This window comes from Rhinopithecus roxellana, chromosome 16 (genome assembly GCF_007565055.1).
Source record: "Rhinopithecus roxellana isolate Shanxi Qingling chromosome 16, ASM756505v1, whole genome shotgun sequence".
NCBI classification, from domain to species: domain Eukaryota; kingdom Metazoa; phylum Chordata; class Mammalia; order Primates; family Cercopithecidae; genus Rhinopithecus; species Rhinopithecus roxellana.
This window is the reverse complement of record NC_044564.1, coordinates 51568400-51592148: the sequence shown is the minus strand read 5'-3', so window position 1 is coordinate 51592148 and position 23749 is coordinate 51568400. Positions and strand designations below refer to the sequence as shown.

At 41.8% G+C, this 23749-nt stretch overlaps 1 protein-coding gene across 3 annotated transcripts in view; it reads right to left on the bottom strand.

The window, feature by feature from the left end:
* Positions 1 to 2332: 2332 nt before the first annotated feature.
* DOCK8 (dedicator of cytokinesis 8) overlaps positions 2333 to 23749 on the bottom strand; it is a 239730-nt gene continuing 218313 nt past the window's right edge. For 2 of the 3 annotated variants that reach the window (XM_030920159.1, XM_030920161.1), the window contains 5 exons: positions 21370 to 21606; positions 18157 to 18300; positions 16041 to 16147; positions 3893 to 4063; positions 2333 to 3434 (listed from right to left, as the gene is read on the bottom strand). In XM_030920159.1, coding sequence (XP_030776019.1) covers positions 3374 to 3434; positions 3893 to 4063; positions 16041 to 16147; positions 18157 to 18300; positions 21370 to 21606 — 720 coding nt within the window. In that variant the 3' untranslated portion in view covers positions 2333 to 3373. The remainder of the gene's footprint in view (positions 3435 to 3892; positions 4064 to 16040; positions 16148 to 18156; positions 18301 to 21369; positions 21607 to 23749) is intronic. The other variant, XM_030920160.1, reaches the window with a different exon arrangement.

Genomic DNA, 23749 nt, shown 5'->3' with positions numbered 1-23749 from the left:
CCACTGCACTCCAGCCTGGACAACACAGCAAGGCTCCATCTCAAAAAGAAGAAAAAAAAAATACATTCAAAGCAAAACAAAGGTTCCTGGTCTTTGAAAGCATACTTGCAACCACAATTACCAATGACAACTCTGAATTTTGTTTTCTTTTGAAAACAGATCTATTGTCATGGAAAGCACTCTTTATAGAATAGAATTACGGAATTTAAAACAATGTGTGGCATGAAAAACCCAATCAGATCTGTGCAGTATGTTCATGTTTAATTTTCGTGAGGTTCTTCTGTGATAGTGACAACTGCACCCTTGACCTTGCTGACGGAGGGGAGGCATGAAGCTAATCAGAAGATTTTCTCTAATAAGCTTCACAGAAGAGTTTTCCAAACAAAATGAAGAGGGCTAACATGGCATATCAAGTTTCTCTAATTTTCAGGAAACAAAGGTACTAATTTGCTTTACTCTTAGAGATTCTTAAAATGCTTCTTTTCTAACTGCATTATGAATATGTAATCAGAGGACCAATGTTCAATATCTTTTTTTATGCCATCACTTTAAAAAGTGCAGCCATGCTCCCCACTTGACTATCTGGAGTTGAGAAATTATCTGGGAGTTAGCCCAGAAAGAGTGTGAACAGCTAAAGCCAATATTGACAAATCCTTATTCTCCAACCCAACAAGTCTCTCTCCTAGGTAAGCTCATGGGGCTCTCAATCATACCCTGTCATTCTTACTTTAGACACTATTCCCACTTCTTTGGTTATTATATTCTGGACCCACAAATCAGAGGCATCAAGTTAAAGAAGCTGAAAGCTTCTAGAATGGCACTATCCAGTATGGTAGCCAGTAGCCCCATCTAGCTATTGAGGACTTAAAATGTGGCCAGTCCTAACTGCAATGTGCTGTAAGTACAAACTACACATCAGATTTTTGAAGACTTAATATGGAAAAAAAAGACTGTAAAATAATTTTTTTGTGGCAGCATATTGAAATAATATTTTATATATATTAAGTTAAATATACTAGTAAAGTTAATTTTGCTGGTTTCTTTTTATGATGATGATTATTTTTTGAGACAGGATCTAACTCTGTCACCCAGGCTAGAGTGCAGTGACACGATCATGGCTCACTGCAGCCTCAACCTTCTGGGCTCAAGCGATCCTCCCACCTTAGCCTCCCGGGTAGCTGGGACTACAGGCACATGCCACCACACTTGGCTAATTTTTATATTTTTTTGGTAGAGATGGGGTTAGCCATGTTGCCCAGGCTGGTCTCAAACTCCTGGGCTCAAATGATCTGCCCACCTTGGTCTTCCAAATTGCTGGTATTACAGGTATGAGCCACGGCACTTGGCTTATTATTATTTTTAATATGGCTACTAGAATTTTCAAAATTATATATGTGGCTTGCATTACTTTCTTATTGGGCAGTGTACTTCTAGAAGCAGGTCTACTCATCATTCATTCATTTAGTGAATCAACAAATATTTATTGGGTATCTTTTGTGTGTTTGAGTGTGAGGCTAGGGGATAAGAATGCAGCAGTAAACGTGTTCCTGCACTCATGAAGCAAATGTACCTACTGTGGTACAAAAGAGATTGTAAAAAACAAACCCAAATGGACCCCAGGTATCTAAAAGCAGGGGATATTTAATCAGGAATATTCTAGGTTACTAGGGTTATAATGGCTATTAGAGTTAAGGTCCAGGACTACATAACTTAGCATCTAACCCTTATTGTTATAGGGCAGAATCTAATACAATAGGTGTTGGTATAAATGGCCATCCTTGAGTTAGTCAGGAAAAGGTTACATGCTATGGGCTCTGTTCTAGTCTGTTTTGTACTGTGGCTACTACACATGTATATGATCTTCCTCATGGAACGGAGATGATTTGGAGGGCAGTTACAACGTTTTTTGACCTTGGTCTCAACCCAGTGTCTCCCAAAGAGTAGGGGGATACATATGGAATTAAAATATGTCATGTGTACTCATTTTAAAAAGCAGTTAGGTGTATAATATACTTTAAAAAGAGTTCTTCCCCAAATACCTAAAAAATAAAAAGTTTAGCACTTAAACTGGTGAATTTTAATTATTATTTTTTAAGTCCTCTTTCAGTCTATAAATTCATGCATACCTGATGGTATAAACAAAAAGTTCTGAAATATCCGAACTAAATCATCGTTCATGACTACCAGGGTTAAACATTGCAGAAGAGGTGCCACCTTGGATACTGTTATTTGATGGAGGCCAGGATGATGCATCTGTCTTCTCTCTGAAGTGCTTTACAAAACATTATGAGTTGTCAGCAAAACAAAACACAAAACATGAGTTGCAAAGGGAAACATTTAGCTTGCAATTCTTATTACATCTTTATTATCAGTCAAGGTCATCAGTCATATTAAAAATATATAATTTAATTCTCAAATAATGTCTTTGTTCCTCTTTTTCCTAAAGTACATTGTCAAAAGAAGTCAAAGTTGAATATATTTTGTAGCTAATATACATATGCTGACAGAGAGCACAATGTACTAAAATGAAAACAGAGATATTATTGCTTTATAAAAAGAAACTTGGTCCCAGAGAGGAGAAAAATAGATAGTATGCAACAGTGACATAAGAAAAAAATCAAAGCATTATTGGAGAATTGTTTCCATTTAAGTGAAAGCAGTATCTGTGATTTTTGGCTGACTGCTCCAAGTACCGTGTATCTCCTACATCAGTGCTTTGAATGTATTCCTCTATAAATGCATGTTAAATTAACTTAACAGTAATAATAAAACAAAAATAACTATACAACAATTAGTCCACCATTACCAAAAGGGTAATGAGTTCACAAATAATCTACTCCCAAATTTCCAACCATGATGATTTTTAGAATTGTAGTAAGACTTCCCTTTGCAGATTTATTGAAAATGTTTCGTACTCCTACAACTTCACCTTCCCTTCCTATAAAGAGTGAAGTTCAGTTTGAATCGATTGGTGGATAATTTTTCCATTTTTCCTCAGGCATTTTGAGTTACTCTAATAAATTCAAATATGAGCCAGAGGAAATCATCTCTCAGATGGGCAGTGATTGGCCAGTCAGCAGGAGAAGCTGCTTATGCCTCGTTTGGTACATTGTGAAAAAACACACTTTAATAAATACGCAGTCATGCCTGAGTACCCATTCTCCATCCCGCCACCCCCCAGTATGGCAAAAATCTGGTCAGAGTCCATTTGGGTATAATTCCATGGTTCTTCGGAGCCCAAAGCTTCCAGAGTGCTGGCTGATCAGGGAGTATACAGTCGGTCCTGGGTGGCAAATGTCCCATTTTTTAAGTACCAGCGAGTCCTTCTGCAGAGTTGCAGGGCCACAGTCTCCACGAATGAAGACGGATTTTCTTAGCTGCCCTGTGACAACTGGGTTTCACATTTCCTGAAACTAGACCTGTGGAAGGAGTCCCTGAAATTAAGAAAAGAGAGGTAAGAGAGGGAAAGAGAGCATACAGAAGCAAGAAAGATCAATTAGCCTTTTAGAAAGGGTTGGGGGTGGATTACCCAGTAGAAATGGACATCAGTCATGGAGAACTCAGCAAATAATAAGTGAAAGGTCTGGACCCCTTCACACTCAAACATACAAACCAACCAACCAAACAGAAAAACCACAGGCCATCCTTCAGCCCTGGGAATACCTGGGCACAAGATCAACACCAAGGTGTCTGGGAAGAGATCAAGGAGCAAGGATGGGGAGGATGGAGGCAGAATGAATCACGCTCTGGTAGCCTTTCTGATTGCAGGACCCTCTTCTACCCTTTGGAGGTTCTGCAGCTCCCCAAGTGCAGCAGAGCATGCCCCAAGGTGTTGGGTCCCATGTGCTGCCCTTTATCCCCCAGGAAGAGGCCTCCTCTGCCCTGTTCTTACCTCTTTTGACTCTCAATTCTGAATATTGGCTTGTACAGTTCTGGAATTTTCCGCTCGATCATTGGCCTGAGGTTCTCTTTTAGCTTGCTATAGTTCTTTTTCAGTTCCTGCTGATATTCCCTCTGGTCTGCCGTGATGAGACGCTTGTTTTTCTCTACGGCTTCACCACATCTGAGATGAAAATATCAGTGTGGGAGAAATAAATGACTTCAAAGTGCTTAGAAATCTGAGAACAATGAAACTACTTATGATTTTTTGAATAACTTTAAGAGCGCTTTCAATCTGGGTGACATACCGGGGTTACCTGTGGAGCTTTTCAAAATGCAGATTTCTGGGATTTATCTCAGACTTAATGAATCACAACTGCTGAGGGGTAGCACCCAGAAATCTCTGTGTGTATGTGTGTGTGTGTGTGTGTGTGTGTTTTACCTTATTTTATTATTTTTTGAGACGGGGCTCACTCTATCACCCAGGCTGGAATGCAGTGGCGTGATCATGGCTCATGGCAAACTTCGACCTCCTGGGCTCCAGTGATCCTTCCACTTCAGCCTCCTGGGTAGCTGGGACTACAAGTGTGGTCCATTGCTTCTGGCCCAGAAATGTCTAATTTTGAAAAGTTGCCCAGGGGATACTGAAGCCAACCTAGCCAGAACTGAGAAGCTCTGACTTGCTATGTGCCAGAAGAAGTTTCAAGAAGTTTTACCTGCATTATCTGTTTAATTTTCCCAACAACCCTAAAAAGTCAGCATTTATCTCTATTTTGTTCCTGAAACTCAGAAATGTTAGGATGTTTGCCCTAGATAACACTGTGAGGAAGTGATGGATCTAAGAGTCAAACTCAAGACACTGCAGAATGGAAGCTGTTACACTTACAAAATCTCACTGTGATTTACAGCAACATGGCAGACAGAGCAGATGGCATTCAGCCCCCTCCTGCCACACACATATGGAAGTGCTAGGAAAGCACAACAAAAACTTGTTGAAAGAGAAAGGGGAACACCAGGTGCCAGAAAGAAAGAGAAAAATCAAAGCTAGAGTGATTGCAGGAGCAGGTGGCAAGGCAGCTGTCAGTTGGACTGTCCATTAAGATTTTAGGACTGCATATAGGTCTATGTGTAGGGGGCAAGGGGTTTCAAAGCTCATACAAGATTAGTGATCTGGCCTTGGCCAGGGCAAAGGGAGATTCTGGATATGCCACCTGCATATCGTCCAGAGCCTTGAAAAGCTACCCCGTCTATGAAAGGGAGTTTAGAAAAATGCTGCAAGCTATCCAGAGAGGCAGAATGAAAGTTGCTATCAGCTTAGGGCCATTCATCGGAAAGAAAGTCATCTTGAGAAATGGAAATTCTAGGCTTGCACCACACATGGTATAAGTTACAAATGTACATTCCTTGACTGTATGTGCTTCAAAGTGAGAAAATAACTTAAAAGCCAGTCCAAGATTATTGAAATTGCTACAGCTCAGACAAACCAACATAAAGTTGCTCTGGAGGAACACATTCTCCATCAGGGCATATGGGCCACTCCCGCCAAAGATGAGCTCACAATAAAAAATTATAAACCATATGAGGAAACCAACCACCAAAAGGGAAAACTATGCATCAAACAAAAGAATTAGTCCAATAAGAATTAGAGATAATAAAACAATGTAAAAAACCAAAGTTAATATAGAGAGGTAATAAAATGTATAAAATCCTAAGTAACCATGTAACTAGAAAAAAAAGAAGAAAATAAATAAAAGGTACACAATCCATGATAAAAACAAATAAACAGGGAATATGAAAAAAGAGACCAGGAAAAGTTCAGAAAAGGACCAAACAGAACTTCTAGAAAAAAGAAAAATGCAGTCACTAGGCTGGGTGTGATGCCTCATGCCTGTAATCCTAGCACTTTGGGAAGCTAAGGTGGGTGGATTGCCTGAGCTCACAAGTTAATGACCAGACTGGGCATTATGGCAAAACCCCATCTCTACAAAACATATAAAAATTAGCTGAGTATGGTGGCAGGTGCCTGTAGTCCCAGCTACTTGGGAGGCTGAAGTGGGAGGATGGCTTGAGCCTGGGAGGTGGATGTTGCAGTGAGCCAAGATCATGCCACTGCACTCCAGCCTGGGTGACAGAACCAGACCTTGTCTCACCAAAAAAAAAATAATAATAATAAATAAAAAATAAGAATAAAAAACACTGTTGCTAAAAGAGAAAAACCTCAATGGAAAGGTTAAAGGTTAAATAATAGACTAGACATAACTGGAGAATTAAATGTATGACAGATCCAAGAAAATCACCAATGAGATTTAAAAAATAAAATATATGAAAAAATTGGTTAAGAGACATACAGATATAAGGCAGATCCAACACACATCTAATAGAATCTCCAAGGGAATGGAAAATGAGAGGGAGGCAATATTTAAAGAGATAACAGCTGGTAATTTTCTTTTCTTTTTTTTTTTTTGAGATGGAGTCTCACTCTGTCACCCAGGCTGGAGTGCAGTGGCGCGATCTCGGCTCACTACAAGCTCCGCCTCCCGGGTTCATGCCATTCTCCTGCCTCAGCCTCCCAAGTAGCTGGGACTACAGGTGCCCACTACCACACCCAGCTAATTTTTTGTATTTTTAGTAGAGATGGGGTTTCACCGTGTTAGCCAGGATGGTCTCAATCTCCTGACCTTCTGATCCGCCCGCCTTGGCCTCCCAAAGTGCTGGGATTACAGGCGTGAGCCATCACCCCCAGCTGATAATTTTACAGAGTTGAAGAGAGATATAAATCCTCTAATGAACAACAACAGATCTATATCCAGCCTTGTCATGGCAAAACTGCAGAGCATTAAAACAAAGAGAAAATCTTTAGAACTCATCATGGTTATCTGGCTTGTGGACTGTTAAACCTGGTGTTTTCCCTGTCTCCTACATAGTACGGTACACACCAAATAAGAAAATCATGTTATTTAAACATGATAAAGTCTTGTCTTTTGTTTTATACTCTTCTACCCAAGGGAACTTACAAATCAAAAAACCTTAAAGGGATAGAATAATGACTGTATGTTTCCTAACATGCAATAATTAGTAATAATTATATTATCCTTCAAATGAATAAGATTTGGGTGATCAATATGGCTTACATTATTTTCCTAATAGTAGTACTAGATTTGGGCTACGTTATGGCGATACCCAGACATTGTTATCAAACCCTCTTAACACTGAACACATTTTCGGGATGATAGTCAAAGAGGAAGAGGATGGCATGTGGCAAGGAAAAGCTACCTGGCTAGGCAAAAATAAACCTACGACCACAGCTTCATCATGGAATTAGCCTGCTATAGAAGAAGGACTTGATTTAACTCACACAGAATCCAAAAGAACTCCCTTAACTGGATTTTCACCTATCTTTTAAGTTTGACATTAATTGAAGCAAATTATAGGATACCTAAGGTTACGAATTAAAGGTTTTAGGGAAGAAATAGAAGGGAAGGTATATGGCCTTTGAATCCTGAGAAATCTATATCACCCCTTATTATTATCTTTTTATTGCTTGTTAACTAACAGTTACAAGTACCACCATGTGTAAAATAAAATCAGTTTCAGGATGACTTCAAGGCCCAAGTTTATAACATTGGCAGACTACAGGAGGTGAGATGAGGCCTGCCAAAGCTAACAGCTAATTTGGGGAAGTCAACTCTGACAACTTTGGTAGAATTAACTAAACTCTCCTTAATCTTTGCAGAAGTAGTAGTAGTTAGCTAACACATACTGATTGCTTACCATGTGCCCTTGACTGAGTTAAATCCTTTATATGCAGACAGAACTGGGGTTGAAACCAGCTGCTACTCATTAGCAGGATGACTTAACCATAAAAATCTTCAATTTTCTCATCTGGAAAATGGGGATAATAAGCTCATATAATCTCCTAGGGTTGCTGGGAGAATTAAATGAGAAGCTGTGATAATAAGGCAGACTGGTGCTTCTGGAGTATGGCAGATTGTATGTTCTAAAAATGGCCACAAGAATAACATGCTCTCCTAGAACCTTGCCCATACCCCCATCAAGATGTGGGTAGTTCTTTGTGACAGCCACAATGAACAGGATGTGGTGGAGGTGGTACTGTGTGACTGGCTAATAAAAGATAATATGGCCTCTGTTTCTCTCTCTGTGTACTATAGGAATTCTGAACCATCCTGTGACAAGTCTAGTTACCCTAAAGCTGTCATCCAGAAGAGACCATGTGGAAAGAAGGAGAGTTAGAGAGAGGAGGAGCCCCTGCTGTTTGAGTATTCTCAGCCCAGACACCAGACATCAGTGAGGAAGCATTCAGGTAATTCAAGTCCTAGCCACTGGCTAAGTGCAACTGAGTGAGAGACTTCAAGCAAAAACCACCTAGCTAAGCCCAGCCAACCCCAAGTTATAGCACAACCATTCTCATGGTCACAATACAGCCGCTAGAGCCCCAGCCATCATGACCACATCCTAGGCAAGTATCAGGAGTAGAAATGAGGAAAGCAAAAATTATTATGTACCACAATAATAATTAAATTTTGTTTTAAGCCACTAAATTTTGAGGTAGTTTGTTACATAGCAATTAATAAATGTGGTGTTTTATAAAGACAAATATATTAATAGCTGGAGTAAAAAAATTAGATTTTATGTAGTAATATTACTTTGTCTTTAAACTTTTATAATGCATAAAATTATTTTATATACTTTTTCTATATTTCTTCCTTTCAGTCATTTGGGTTATATTCTCTAGTTTATTTGACTAAAATTGAAATAATTTCTACTATGTTAATTTAAATCCCTAAGCTAAAGAGGGCCATGTGCTAAATATCCCTCCTAGAGAATAGCCATATCTCTTGGAAAATGTACACAAGATCATAAAATGACACTGCAAACAACTTTTAAAAAATGGTCTTTTCTGTAACATTCTCATTAGGTCCACAAACATCTGTGCTGCTCTCACTCAGTGATACAACCATTCCAGACTTCCCTCACATCCTCTAATTCTCCCTTTGTTGGTAAATTCACTGAATTCAAGTATTTTCTTAGAACAAATATGCCTAGGGTTTTCTAGTAGTCAAAATCCTACAGAAACCAGACTGATAGGGATTAGAAAGGGCAAGAAGTTAGACCTCCAGAAAAGGATTCCTGGCTTTTAATGACAGTAACATTTTGGGGCCTCCATGTATAGAGTTAAGGTCTCTTACAGAGAGAGTAGTCATGCAGCCCTTACCCTCTCTGCATCTCTTGGTGCCCCCTCTTTTTTTAGAGAGAGGATCTCGTTCTGTCATGCAGGGTGGAATGCAGTGGCATGATCTCAGCTCATTGCAACCTCTGCCTCCTGGGCTCAAGTGATCCTCTCACCTCAGCCTCCTGAGCAGTTGGAACTACAGGCACACCACTACACCCAGCTAATTTTTTTGTATTTTTGTAAAGACGAGGTTTTGCCATGTTGCCCAGGCTGGTCTTGAACTCATGAACTCAAGTGATCCACCCATCTCAGCCTCCCAAAGTGCTGGGATTACAGGCGTAGCCACTGTACCCAGTCTTGGCCCCCGTTTTTCACCACAGCCCACACATTGGTTCCTCAATGTGGCAGAAAAAAATTTGTTAGTTGTTTTCTCAATATCCATTCTTTCTTCTCTAGCAGAACTCCAGGCAGTGTGGCCACCTGAAAACTTACATTTCCTAGCCTCCCATGCAGGTAGGGATAGCTGATAATATAGGTGAAGTCACTGGGAAAGGGGCATACCTTTCGGCTCTTTCCTCATTTCTACTCCTGACACTTGCCTAGATGTGGTCACAATGACTGGAGCCCTGGCAACCATATCATGACCATGAGAATGGGTGCACTATAACCAGGATGGCATGACAAAGAAAAGGAAAAGAACCAGGGTCTCTGATGACTTTATGAGGCCACTACACAGCTCTACATCGACTACCTCCAATCTTATTTAATGTGAGAGAAAAATACATTTCTTATTTAAGCTACTCTTACTTCCGTTACTAGCAACTGAATATAGTCACTAGAGGGAACAGCTCAGCATGGCAATTAAGAGGATGGACTCTGGAGTCAGAGTGTTCAACTCTGAATCCCGCTTTGCTACTTACTGGCTTTGCAACTTTAAACAGGCTATTTGGCCGGGCGCGGTGGCTCAAGCCTGTAATCCCAGCACTTTGGGAGGCCGAGACGGGCGGATCACGAGGTCAGAAGATCGAGACCATCCTGGCTAACACGGTGAAACCCCGTCTCTATTAAAATACAAAAACTAGCCGGGCGAGGTGGCGGGTGCCTGTAGTCCCAGCTACTCAAGAGGCTGAGGCAGGAGAATGGCGTAAACCCGGGAGGCGGAGCTTGCAGTGAGCTGAGATCTGGCCACTGCACTCCAGCCTGGGCGACAGAGCGAGACTCCGCCTCAAAAAAAAAAAAAAAAAAAAAAAAAAAAACAGGCTATTTAACCTCTCCATGTCATAGTTTCTTCATCTGTGATATAAGAGTGGTAAGAGCCTATGCCATAAATTAATGTAAAAATTAAATTAGTTGATACTTATCAAATGTTCAGAACAGTCCCTGCACATAGCTAAAGCCAGAGCACATGGTGGTGGTATTATTCCTGACAGATTCAGTTTAAGTAAATGAACTATCTGGGCTTATCAATCTATCGAATATGAGAATGATAAACTATTAGAGATGCTGTATTCTAGTCTCTTTATTTCATAGCTGATGAAACTAACATGCAAAGAGGCAAAGTGCCCTGTCCAGTCACATGGCTGTGGGATAGCACAGTTGGATATAAACCCAGAATCCTGCTGCTCCCAGGCCAATGTCTCATTGGCATCACTGTGTCTTATGATTCAAACTTTATAAAGACAGACAAATCATGGATAGACAATCTCTGTATTTAAGTCAGATTAATTCTCTATTTCCCACTCAAATCCATCAGTTCCCTATTTGCCCCAGTGAATAATGTTACACTTAATATGTACGAAGTCTTATTTTAAGTTTCATGTATTAACTGATTTTATTCTGACATTAACTACAAGGGGGATAGTTACAATTATTATTCCCATTTTACATCTGGGGAAACCTAGGGTAGGTAACTTACTCAAGGTCACATATCTAGTTAAGGCAGAATGGAATCTGAACTCAGGCAATCTGGCTTGAGTGCCCATATTCCCAACCCCAATGCCACATATACTGCCTAGGAAAGCCATTTCCCCATTTCCAGCTATAAGCCAGGCATATGACCTTGGTCTCAAGTTAAAAACTACTGCTTCTGTTTCCACCTACACTCTACACATTTGGTTGCCCTTTGGCTACTCGGACAAATTCCTTCTCCTTCCTCTTCATAGACCCCAACTCCAGTTTAAAAATACCACCACTCAACAGCCCATTCTCTGAGCCTATGACCACATATATGCTGCAGAACCCTTTCAGGGCATACCTGAAGCTACTTCTCTTAAAGGCAAGCTATAACTGGTGCCAATGAGTACACTATCTTTTATTTAAATTAAAAACAAATTTAACGTCACTTAGTCTTTATAGGAATGAGGAAGTCCAGATAAGTATGAAGGAGAAAATGTAAAAACCTAAATGGTCGGGGTGTTTGGGGGAGCAGAAGAGGAAGATAGAACATTGTATCTCTCTGTCTTGGCTTCTGAACCTGAGATGTTTTTTATGATTGCAGGAAAAGACAGAAGCAGATTGAGGTCCCAGCTTGGTAACAGTCTGAAGAGTTGCAGGACTGGCTGGATGAGTGCTGGCTGCAGCAAGTCAGGCTGCCAGGATTCTTTATGGCTGTTTCTGCTTCCACTACAGGTGAGTCAGAAAGGTTGCTGCCCAGTGGTGGCACTAGACACAGTGGGCCTGGCATGCAAACATTTCTGCTATTAGCTCTCAGCAACAGAAGGCTCATTTATGGTCACCTTGGAAATCTGGGCTTATCGATCTATAGTCCAAGTCTGCTGAGAAGCTGGAGCTTACCAAAGGGGAAACCTGAGAGCTGTTCAAGCCCCAAACATTTTCCACTTCTGCGTCACCTCTGCTGTCTGTTAGCAGAGTGGAGAAGAAAATATACCCATGCAAACAACGTGAAAAAAATAGTTACTCTATTCTTTAAAAGCTGTAACTTCCAGATTGGACTTGAGAAGCAATTAAGCCACAGAGGCACCTCATCTACTACCTGTATTCAGGGTACGATTTACATACCGTAACATTCACCCATTTTACGTGTAGATTTGATGAGTTTTAGTAAATTTACACAGCTGTGTAGCCATCAGCACACTCTCACCCATGCCTTCCGATCTCTGTGGAATACAGTGGAGGGTAGGCCAGCTGCTGCATTTGCACACAGAGATGAATTATGAGCAGCAGTACTGTTTTGCCTGCAGCCTTGTCCCACCGGTTCTGGGACTTCATCCTTTCACATATGCAGCACAGTGCCTGGCACAAAGTAGGAGCTCAATAATTGCCAAATGAATGGATGAACTGACATCTATAGTTGGTTCCAAGTGCAGCAGTTTGAACATGTTTGCTTTTTTGAAGGGAGGAAGCAGAAGACAAAAGAGGTAAATGATGATAAAGATGGCCTAAGAAATTAAGCCCTTAGGGAAGGAAGGAGAGGTAATAGGGAGAAAATGTGAAAGGGAGGAAATTAAGCAATCTTTGCAGGCTCTCCACTCAAAGTTTGGTCCAGTGTAGCAGCAGCAGCATCACCTGGGGACTTAGAAATGCAGTGTTTCAGGACCCACCCCAGACCTGCTGAATCAAAATCTGCATTTTTGTTTTTCTTTTTTTGAGACAGGGTCTTGCTCTGTTACCCAGGCTGGAGTGCAGTGGCACAATCATGGCTCACTGCAGCCTTGACCTCCTTGGGCTCAAGCTATCCTCCCACCTCAGCCTCTCGAGTAGCTGGGACTACAGGCACACACCACTACCACGCCTGGCTACATTTTTCTATTTTTTTAAAGAGACGGAGTTTCGTCATGTTGCCCAGGCTGGTCCTGAACTCCTGGGCTCAAATAATCCTCCCACCTCAGCCTCCCAAAGTGCTGGGACTAGAGACAGAGCCACGGCATCAGGCCAAAATCCGCATGTTGACAAATCCTCAGGTGATTTATAAGAACAGTGAAGTTTGGGAAGCACTGACAGTCTGCTGGCATTCCTAGAACAATGCAGCAGCCCAGCCAGCGGGGAGAAAGGTGGGACTGGTTCCCATGTGGAATCACCATTAAAAGGGCAGGAGAACAACATTGAAAGTGGTGAATTTGATTTTGAAAATCCAACATTTCTGCAGGCCATGTGGGGAGAATGGTAGCACCGTTATTGAAACTCTAATGCATGACTTTGTAAAAGGACCAATCCTAGGAGAGTCCATTTACTCTTGTATCTCTTGCCTGGGACTAGTTTTACTGGGCTCTGTTTCTTTTGGGAGTAACTTTTCCTGGGGCTGGGAGCTAATGAGAAACACATGTTTAGTAGGGATTTTGTAAGTACATTTTACCTAGGTGGAGTCATGGAAAGGATCGTACCCATGAGACACTAGATTGCAAGATTTATAACTAGTAGAAAAAATTGAGGCAAACTTAAGTAAATGAAAATCACTCTCTTGACAAGTTTTCTTATGCATTTAAATTCTATTCATAGCCTCATTTACTGATATTATCGTGTTTCCAATCTTTCCTCCTTGTCCTAGCATGCTCATGAGAACACGCTGCTCCAGGTGGACTTAGAGGAGTCCGCTGCATCAGAGGCATTCCTGACAGAGTCTCATGGTCCTGCTGTTTCACTCACTGGTACCCAGTCCTCCTCATCCCCAGGGATAGGTTCCAAGACCCTCAGGGGATGCCTGAAACAGCAAATGGTACCGAACCCTGCATATATTATGTTTTTTTCCTATACATACATACTTATGATAAAGCTTAATTTACAAATTAGATACAGTAAGAGATTAACAACAATTACAGCAATATACTGAAATAAAAGTTATGTGAATGTGGTCTCTCTCTTTCTCAGAATATCTTATTGTAAGTAATACTTTCAAACCATGGGTAACTAAAACAGCTGAAAATGAAACCTTGGATCAGGCAGGGTCACTGTCGTGGCTCCCTCTTCCCCACTAGTGCTTGTCTTCCACCTATATAGTTAAGACAAGATTTAAGTGGTGTTTTTCCATAACGCCTCCCACAAACGCTCCAGCCTGAAACTGATTTCTCTTTTCTGATCTCTATATTCCTGTAGGTAGTCATTCTTAAAGTTCTGTGCGTATGCTGCATTGTGTTATTCAGCCATGCAGAGCTATGTCCTGTCATCAAGAACAGAGGAACAAGTCAGATCTCTGTATTCCCATAACTAATATCATGCCTGGAATATAGTGAGTGCTCTTTAAACATTTCGTAGGTCCTTTTAGAGGTCCTGGGGCATTGTCAACTTTGGAAGCCTTCAACCATAATTAATCTTAAATAAAAATATATGAAAAAAATTTAAAAAGCCCCCAATCTCTGAGCCCAGGAGTTCAAGACCAGTCTAGATGGCATAGTGAGACCCTGTCTCCACAAAAAATGAAAAATAGGGCTGGCACGGTGGTTTATGCCTGTAATCCCAGCACTTTGGGAGACCAAGGCAGGTGGATCATTTGAGGTCAGGAGTTCAAGACCAGCCTGGCCAACATGGTGAAACCCCATTTCTACTAAAAATACAAAGATTAGCCAGGTGTGGTAGCTCACGTCTGTAGTCCCAGCTACTTGGGAAGCTCAGGGAGGAGAATCTCTTGAGCCTGGGAAGTGGTGGTTACAGTGAGCCGAGATTATGCCACTGCACTCTAGCCTGGGTGACAGAGTGAGACCCTGTCTCAAAATAAAATAAAATAATAAAATAATTCCCCAAATAATTTTCTAGCCTTTTAAAAGATATGTATTATGTACTGAAAAAAAAAACTACCTTTTTTTGTCAGAATTGTTGTCAAATACAGGAAACAATTCAAATATCAAAACATTAATCAAGATAATCTGTATGTTCACACACATGCACAAATACAAACACACAAGGCCACACACACATCCTATTACCAAGTGGCTGTGATTCACTGACGGGCACAGTGCATCTCATGTATATGTAGCAAAGTTTGGACCTCTTACAAAAGCCTGTGAAGGAGGTATCTCTAACCTCACAAATGCTAGCATTTTGATGAGTTTTCATTGAATTTAGCAAACTTTAACCTTTAGTCTCCTCTAACCCCATCTGCCAAGTGAAGATATTCCTATACTTAATATTCTTCTCTAAGGTTTTGAATAAAAAGAAATATTGGTACACATTTTTCTGAAGTCCTTTTCTCATATAGGAGAAATGCCATCATATCCTTCATACTCATTTTTTTAGGGCCATTGGAGACCCAATATATCTGTCTGTATTGCAATAAATTACAAGACTTCGACCAAAGACCCAGCTCCTAACTGACTGCTCTTGAAGCCAGCTCCATTGCAGAATTTAGGAAGAGAGATGAGACTCGTCTGACATGCAGAACTGTCACAGGATAATACCTTTGAAAAGCCTGGTTTTAGAACTTGCCTCTCTCAATTTGAGGCAGTGTCTATTTTTACTAAAAATAAGATATAAGACTTGTAACACTACAAAGACTGCCAATGCAAAGAATCTCTGGGACTCTAGTGCATCAGTGGAATATTAGCACATTGATGGACATGTGGACTATTTGGATTCAGAAGACCTGGTCTGAGCTCAGCTCTGCTGCCAACTGTCTGTGTGACCTTAAGTAAAATTCTCTCCTCTCTCTGAACCTCCAATTCCTCTTTTGTAAAATGAGGAAGATGATGATACTTGTTTTACAACAAGTGATGGTGAGGCACACGGGATGCCAGCCACAAAAGCGTTTTATAGTTTACATGTTAGTTACTCATTAGTAATTCAAGTAGTGTTGCTCTGTTGCAGTGGTCCTCAAACTTCAGTGTGCATCAGGATCACCTGGAGGGCTTGTTAAACTGCACATTGCTAAGCCACACCTCCAGAGATTCCAATTCAGCAGATCTGGAGGTGCCTGAGACTTTATCTTTCTAGCAAGTTCTCAGGTGATGCTGAAGCTGCTGGTCTGAGACTGCACTTTGAGAACCACTGCTCTACTGAAATTCCCAGCCGTTTTCCTTCTTACCTCATGATGAATTCCTTAAAGCATAACCTCAACTTGTTGTGATGTCGATAGAGTTTTGGATCAGCAGGAATTTCAGCCAAGAACACTTGGGCTACTTCCAGTGGTCCCTGGTGGAAAAAAAAAAAAAATATATATATATATATATATACACACACACACACACACATATATATATGAAGGAAATTAAATTGCTTGAGAGAAAATATTGGAGTGACTTCTTAGTTTGAACATTTTCTTTTGTAGTTGGTTTGAAATAAACAAAAAAGAATCAAGGAAGGTCTTGGACATCTCAGGAAACTTTGATTCCTTAGGAGGAGTCTGAACTTTTAGAAGAATACTCAGAAGTATAAATGTATTTTCTCTGTGTGTGTGTTTTTTGTTTTTGTTTTTGTTTTTTAGACAGGGTCTCGCTCTGTCACCCAGGCTGGAGAGCAGTGGCATGATCTCTGCTCACTGCAGCCTCCTCTTCCCAGGCTCAAGTGATTCTCCCACGTCAGCCTCCCAAGTAGCTGGGACTACAGGTGTGTGCCACTATACCTATTTTTGTATTTTTTGTAGTGATGGGATTTTGCCACGTTGCCCAGGCTGGTCTTGAACTCCTGGCCTCAAGTGATCCACCCACCTCAGCCTCCCAAATTGCTGTGTACAGGCGTGCTGTGTACAGATGTGCACCACCGTACACAGCCCAAATTTATTTTCTTTTTTATTGTTGTTGATGTTTTTATTGTTGTTGTTGATGTTTTTGAGACAGAGTCTTACTCTGTCACCCAGGCTGGAGCGCAGTGGCATAATCTCAACTCACTGCAACCTCCACCTCCCAGGTTCAAGCGATTCTCCTGCCTCAGCCTCCCAAGTAATGGGACTACAAGCGCCCGCCACCACACTGGCTAATTTTTGTATTTTTAGAGAGACGGGGTTTCACCATGTTGGCCAGGCTGGTCTCAAACTCCTGACCTCAAGTGATCCACCCACCTCAGCCACCTATAGTGCTGGGATTATAGGCATGAGCCACCAAGCCTGGCCCCAAATATTATTTTATTAATCAAATACTACTAATAATAGATTTTCATTCATATATAAATGTAATACAACTACATCAAATGGTATGTGCTTTGAGTTGCTTTTCTAAAAATCAGGATTGCCTTGATCTATTCATTTTTGTTCACTTGTCTAGTTGCCCTTGTGGCAAACATCATTTTGCATAACTGCTGGGTTGAGTCAGAGATATCCATAGTATACAGATAGACCATGGTTGTGGGCTTGGAAAGTCTTCCATCTTATCAAAGCGTTGGCATTTACAAAGGCAACAGTTTCCTCATTTTTTTCCTGATCTTGGGAATGTAACAGGCATTTCTCTGTTTCTGCTCCCTTGATGTCAAGTACGCTCAGAATTTTTGTGGGGAAATCCAATTATGCTGAATGAGAAAAGACTCATGATGCTCACTGAATATCTGAGTGTGGAAGTGTGGACAAGAACAGATCTAGAATTGAATTAAGGAGGCCCACTGGACAGAGGTATTAGGCTGGTAACTCCCTCCATCTGAGACTGGTTGAGCACCATGCTGAACTTGGGAGTCAGGTTCTAATAAGTCTGAGAAGAAGAGCTAGTCTTGTCTGAAGTGGCCTAAGAAGTCAGGTTCCAGGTCATTCCTTGTTGTCAAGGTCCTTGGCATGCTGGGTTCATCTGCTGACTGACCCAAGAGTTGAATGTTCTAGATCCTTTTCCCTCTATCCTATAGGCATTTGTAGGTGAGTCTCAAGCCCTGCAATGACTCTGCATGTATTGGTCATGACTAAGCATTCTTCAACAGGACTCCAGATTGGCATCATATTGTCAGGTCTGGCCCCGAAGTGGAGACTCCTCTGAGAAAACGGTACTCCTTAAAACCTGGGCCACTCATCTCTAGGATTTTTTACCTGGGGTTGTTACATGAAAGGGAAGAGGCCTCCTAAAAGCCTTCTAAACCTCACAAGTGTTCAGGCTAAGTGTAGGAACATCTCTGTGTTTGTCTATGGATCAAAGTCCTCATCAACCCCAAGGAAGGAGGGTGCAGAAGTATAATGACAACCCAAATAATAAGAACCAGAGGAACTACCACCCTCTGGTTTTGCTTACCTGATTTACAGTAGCTCCCACAGAGCCTTGCAGCACCATCTGAAGCATCTTTGGATCAGGGGGCTCCTGGTTAATGGCAACCGCTAACTGCAGTGTCTTCTTCTTCATGTCTTCAATGGCAACTTCAATCGGTGTCAAAACAAACTGAACATGAGACGCAAACATAGGGAAGTCACTGTCTGGTCCCATAAGCTATGGACAAGCCTGGAGCTATGATAGAAAGGCCACCTAGATTTGAAGAGGCAGCTAGAGAAAGACTTTCAGAGTAATTTAAAATACTCTTAACAGGTTAAAAAGAAAGATGGGCCTAACATTTCTTGATTTCTTATGTTCCAGGAACTTTAGATACATTTATCATTTACTCCTTTCAACAACCTCTTTATACTCTCCATTTTACAGTCAAAAGGAGATTTGTAAGGTTAAGTTCCACAAATGCCACAGGTAGTAAGGGAGAAGGTCATAATTCGATCACAGGTATGTCTATATTCAAAGTCTATGTTTTTTCTCCTCTGTCAGGTTGCCTTTCATATTATTGAGCAAGTTATTCAACTTATTTTATTTATTTATTTATTTATTTATTTCTGAGACAGAGTTTCACTCTTGTTGTCCAGGCTGGCATGATCTCGGCTCACTGCAACCTCTGCCTCCCAGGTTCAAGCGATTCTCCTGCCTCAGCCTCCCGAGTAGCTGGGATTACAGGCATGCACCACCACACCCAGATCGTTTTGTATATTTAGTAGAGACAGAGTTTCTCCATGTTGGTCAGGCTGGTCTCAAATTCCCAACCTTAGGCAATCCGCCCACCTCGGCCTCCCAAAGTGCTGAGATTACAGGCATGAGCCACCGCGCACAGCCTCATGTTACTCAACTTATAATGCAGAAAGCTACATTAGAAGCACAGCACTCAAGATTTTCTCCCCCGTCATAACACAAGCTTTTGATATCACCTGTGCCTTCTCCAGCTCACCCTGAGGGTGAATTTCCAGTAAATGGAATTCTCTTAAGGGTCAATCAATCAATTTGCTAAGTTCTGCTGGTTTGGGGTAGAGTCTTTTCTGAATGTTATAGGTTGAATTGTGTTCTCCCAAAATGTATATGTTGAAGTCCTAACCTTCAGTACCTCAGAATGTGACCTTATTTGGAGATAGGGTCTTTATAGAGGCAATCAAGTTAAAATGAGGCCAGCAGGGTAAGCCCTAGTCCAATATGACTGGTGTCCTTACGAGAAGAGGAAATCTGGACACAAACACAGAGGGAACATGATGTGAAGAGACTGTCCACAGGGCAGGGAGACAGGCCTGGAACAGACCCTTTCCTCATAGCCTTCAGAAGGCACCAACACTGCTGGCACCTTGATTTCAAACTTCTAGCCTCTAGAATTGTGCAGACAGTAAGTTTCAGTTGTTTAAGCCACCCAGTCTATGGTACTGTGTTCTATAGCCCTAGCAAATGGCTGAGAACTGTTGTTGAGGTTGTTGGGGAACTATGGATGGCCAAGAGAACTTCAGGCTGGTGCAGTGGCTCACACTTGTATCCCAGAACCTTGGGAGGCTGAGGCAGGAGGATCGTTTGAGGCCAGGAGTTTGAGACCAGCCTGGGGAACAAAGTTGAGACCCCTGTCTCTAGGAGGTCGAGGCTGCAGTGAGCCATGTTCATGCTACTGCATTCTAGGGCAACAAACGGAGATCCTATCTCAAAAATGAAAAGGAGAGAAAGAGAGAGACAGAGAGAGAGAGAGGTAGAGAGAGAGAGAGAAAAAAAGAACGAAAGGAAAGAAAGGAAGGAAAGGAAAGGAAGGCAGGAATGAAGAAAAGAAAAGGTTTTGAAATGCTTTTGGGCACCATGAGTTTACATCTGTGTTATGCCTAGAATGTCTCAGTGTTCAAAAGTCCAAAGCAAGAAGTATAGGAAGTACAGCAGATGGCTTCTAAACCCACCTCCTCTTGACTGAGTCACTGCTTCAGGCTTTCAAACCCACACCCTGATGTGGTTACCTGGCTGAACACTACCTGGTAGACAACTCTCCAAATAGCTCAGCTATTTCTGCTTCTGCCTGACGAGGTGTATATTCACCACAATTCATCTGTGTTTGTTCACCAACTTGATTATGCCTGTTATACTTGTTATTTTAATGACCCAATCTAATTAGATAATGGAGAAACTGGTGAACTATGGGTGTGGAAGGAAAAAGAGTTGTTTCTATGGAAACCAAGCCAAGTGCTTGGACAAGACATTATGAAAGTGAGTTGCTACAAAAATTCCTGTCATATTAGGTGTGCACAAGACCACTGTCAAAGTCTAGGGGAGAAAAAAAATCATAAAAATCCAGAAGGCTTCTGCTCTCAAATTGTTTAACAAGGATCTTTAAGCTCTCACTCTGCTTACACAAAGCAAAACTGAAAATCACCGACAAAGCACTATGGGTGTGGTTTATAAAAGAAAAGGCTGAAGTGTGATCAGCAAACCCATAGTCAGGGAGAAGTCTGTGGCCCTGCATAAAAAGGATGACAAATAAATGTATATGTATGCGTTTTAAAGAATAATAAGTTGTTTATGGTGTATAGAATTTTGAACAATTCTGTGGTTTGAGAGACCTTCTTGACCAGTCCTCTTACTAATAAAATGAGTATAGTCTTGTATTGCACTTAGAGGTCTTTCCTGCTAATGTATAGGTGAAGAAACTGAAGATACGTAGCTTGTTTAAAATCACAGGAGGAAGGTGGGACTAGAAGCTAGTCAGTGAACTTGTCTGCCTCACGTGGCCCTTTTCCACAGCACACCACCAACTCACTGGGGCTGCCCATGTGCAGGTCCTGTCTCCAATAATTAACAGCACAACTATGCTTGAATCACCTCTAAGCTTTTAAATACAGAAAAATTTTATATAAAATATTTAAAATGTCAATATATATGTTGTACAAGTTTATAATTGAAATATATATTAAATATTATAATTAAATATATAAACATACTTATACTAAAGATATAACTTAAAAATCTTAAATATTTAATATACAATGGTGCTATAAAATATGTAGCTGCCTAAATGCGATTTTCTGGCACGATGAGAGTGAAAGGACACCCATATAATCATATTTCAAGTGCATCCCTCCTTGTCTTCGGTCCAGTCCACTGTGAAGGAGGCTGTGTGTCCTCCTGGGAGGCCACCCAGGCCCACTCATCCAGTGGTGGCCACTCCCTTGGGCGCATTACCTCCTCCTTCTGGATGACGCTGATCCTGGTCTTGATGTAGGGGAAGGCGTGCATAGTGGTCAAGACTGTGTTCCTTCTGTACTGCTCATGCAGCTCTCCCCGAGGCCGCCCCTCCAGGGTGAACGGGGTGGTGTACATGAACCTCCGGAGGTTGAAATTCTTCTCAAAGTATGTGACCCTGTCTTTCATCTCATACTCATCAAAGTAGGGCTCCACAAAAGTGATCTGTATGTAGGCCTGAGGGGGAAAAGGCAGGGAGGGAGAAGATGAGCTATTCTGCAAACAGCCATCCCTGACGCAATGAAGGGGCATGCTGGAACACGGCGTGCCAGCACCGCCCTGCCAGGTGCAGAAAAGCTACAGATGCAGGGGAGAATGTGGCCAGCAGAAGTTCCTCCTCTCCACCCCCAAGGAGAGAAGGGGCTGCAAGGAGGGAGAGGGGAATGTGCCTGTGGGCAGAGTCAGGGCCACCGGCCACACCTTCCTAGCAGAGCAAACTGGTCCATAGTGGAAGCCTTGGTATGAGAGTTTGCAAACTGCTATTCAAAAGAGACAAACTACTGCAACATGGACTAGCAATGGGCACGGGAAGTATTTTGGAGCGGTAGATCTATTCTATATCTTGGTTATGAAGGTAGTTACATGTGTTTGTCCAAACTCATAAAACTAAACACCTAAACTGAATTTTACTGCCTAGACCTCATTTAAACACACACTCACATCACCTCCACCCTCAAACACAGAGTGAATAAGTACTCATTAAAGAAGACAACCTCTTAGAAAAAAAAAGTGACCATGAGTCCAGATGCTGGGACACTCACCCACTGAAGGGGATGGGTGGGGTCACTGACTTCAGACTGTAAATCACTATTTAGTACAATGAAATCTGGTTGTAATTCTGGGCTCAGACTCTCATTCCAAATGCTCACAACCTACCCTGGGAATTTTAAAAGAGGGGAAAAGGGCACCTTGGCTCAGGGAGGTCACGTCTTACACAGCTTGTGCTATGTACAGATCACTGGGCACACGGCCAACTCCATCTCCCAGACATGTATGTCTGAAGACTAAACTCTTACCACAGTCACTGCTTTCAAGCCTAGGCCTGGGAATGTGTCTTAAGTGAGAACGTGTTCTGAAAAATGTAGAAAAACAAACTCTTTAAGTTGGCCAATTCTTCCCCTCTTCCATAATCTTCCTCATATCCTGGAAGATGGAACTGGGAGTTTGGACCTTTCATTTTATAGGTTTGCTAGATGACGAATGGTCCTCTGTCCCAGGGTCCTTAATGATACCTCGCACTTACATTATTTCCAGTAACTTACAAAGCTCATTCATGGTCATGTCTGCCTGTGAGTTGGACTGAGTGGGCAGCATCAGCCTGCAGTATAATAAAGAATATGTCTGGTCTTTGTCTCCATTTCCTAGCACAGAGCTTCAGAAACACTTGGAATTTCCTCAGTGATGGGTGTCTTTGTGATGCTAATGAGGTGACTCATGCTGGGCCCCTGGACAGCTTCAGGATGCCAAGTGGTCACCAAAAAGACCAATTCTGTGATTACAGGGTAGGAACTGGATGACCTCTGGAGACAGGAGAGGGGCTGGAGATTGTGTTCAATTTGCCTACATAATGAAACCCCAACAAAATCTCTGGACACTGATACTTGGTGGAGCTTCCTGGTTGGAGAACACTCCGATGAGCCAGGAAGCCATAAATAGAGGGACAAAAAAGATGTTCACCCTTTACCATAAAACTCTGATAGTAACCAGAGTACTTTTTGGAATTCTGTGAGTCATTGCAGTGAATTATTTAATCTAAGAGGTGTCATAGAAACTCCCAAATTATCATCATCATCATCATCATCATCATCATCATCATCATTTTGTTTTGTTTTCTCCTATTTTCAAGCTAACAGGTTAGAGAAACTTCCAAATTTGTAGCTGCCTGATCAGAAGTGCGGGTGGCCTGGGGGTCCTGCTTGAAGCTGGCATCTGAAGTCAGGGCGGTCTTGAGGAGGACTGAGCCTTTAACCTGTGGGAGCTGATGCTACCTCGAAGTGTTAGCATCAGAACTGTACACCCAGTTTGGGGTGAAATGGGACATGCCCTCTTGTGAAAGTGAGGAAACCCAAACTCAAGGCCTTTTTACCATTCCCCCAACAGCACAGTGATCCTGTAGTTGGCTGGAAGGAATACTTGCAGCCTCAAGAAGGAAGCCAATAAATGTTGTCACCGGGAAATTCGCATCTTTTTCACATGTTTGAAATGGACAGTTTAAAGGCTTTATAAAAAGGCAGTAAAGAGCGGTGCTGAAGAGTAGGGGCTTAGAAGCAGCAGACCCCAAGTCTGAGTACTGGCTCTGCCACTTGCATGACCTTGAAAG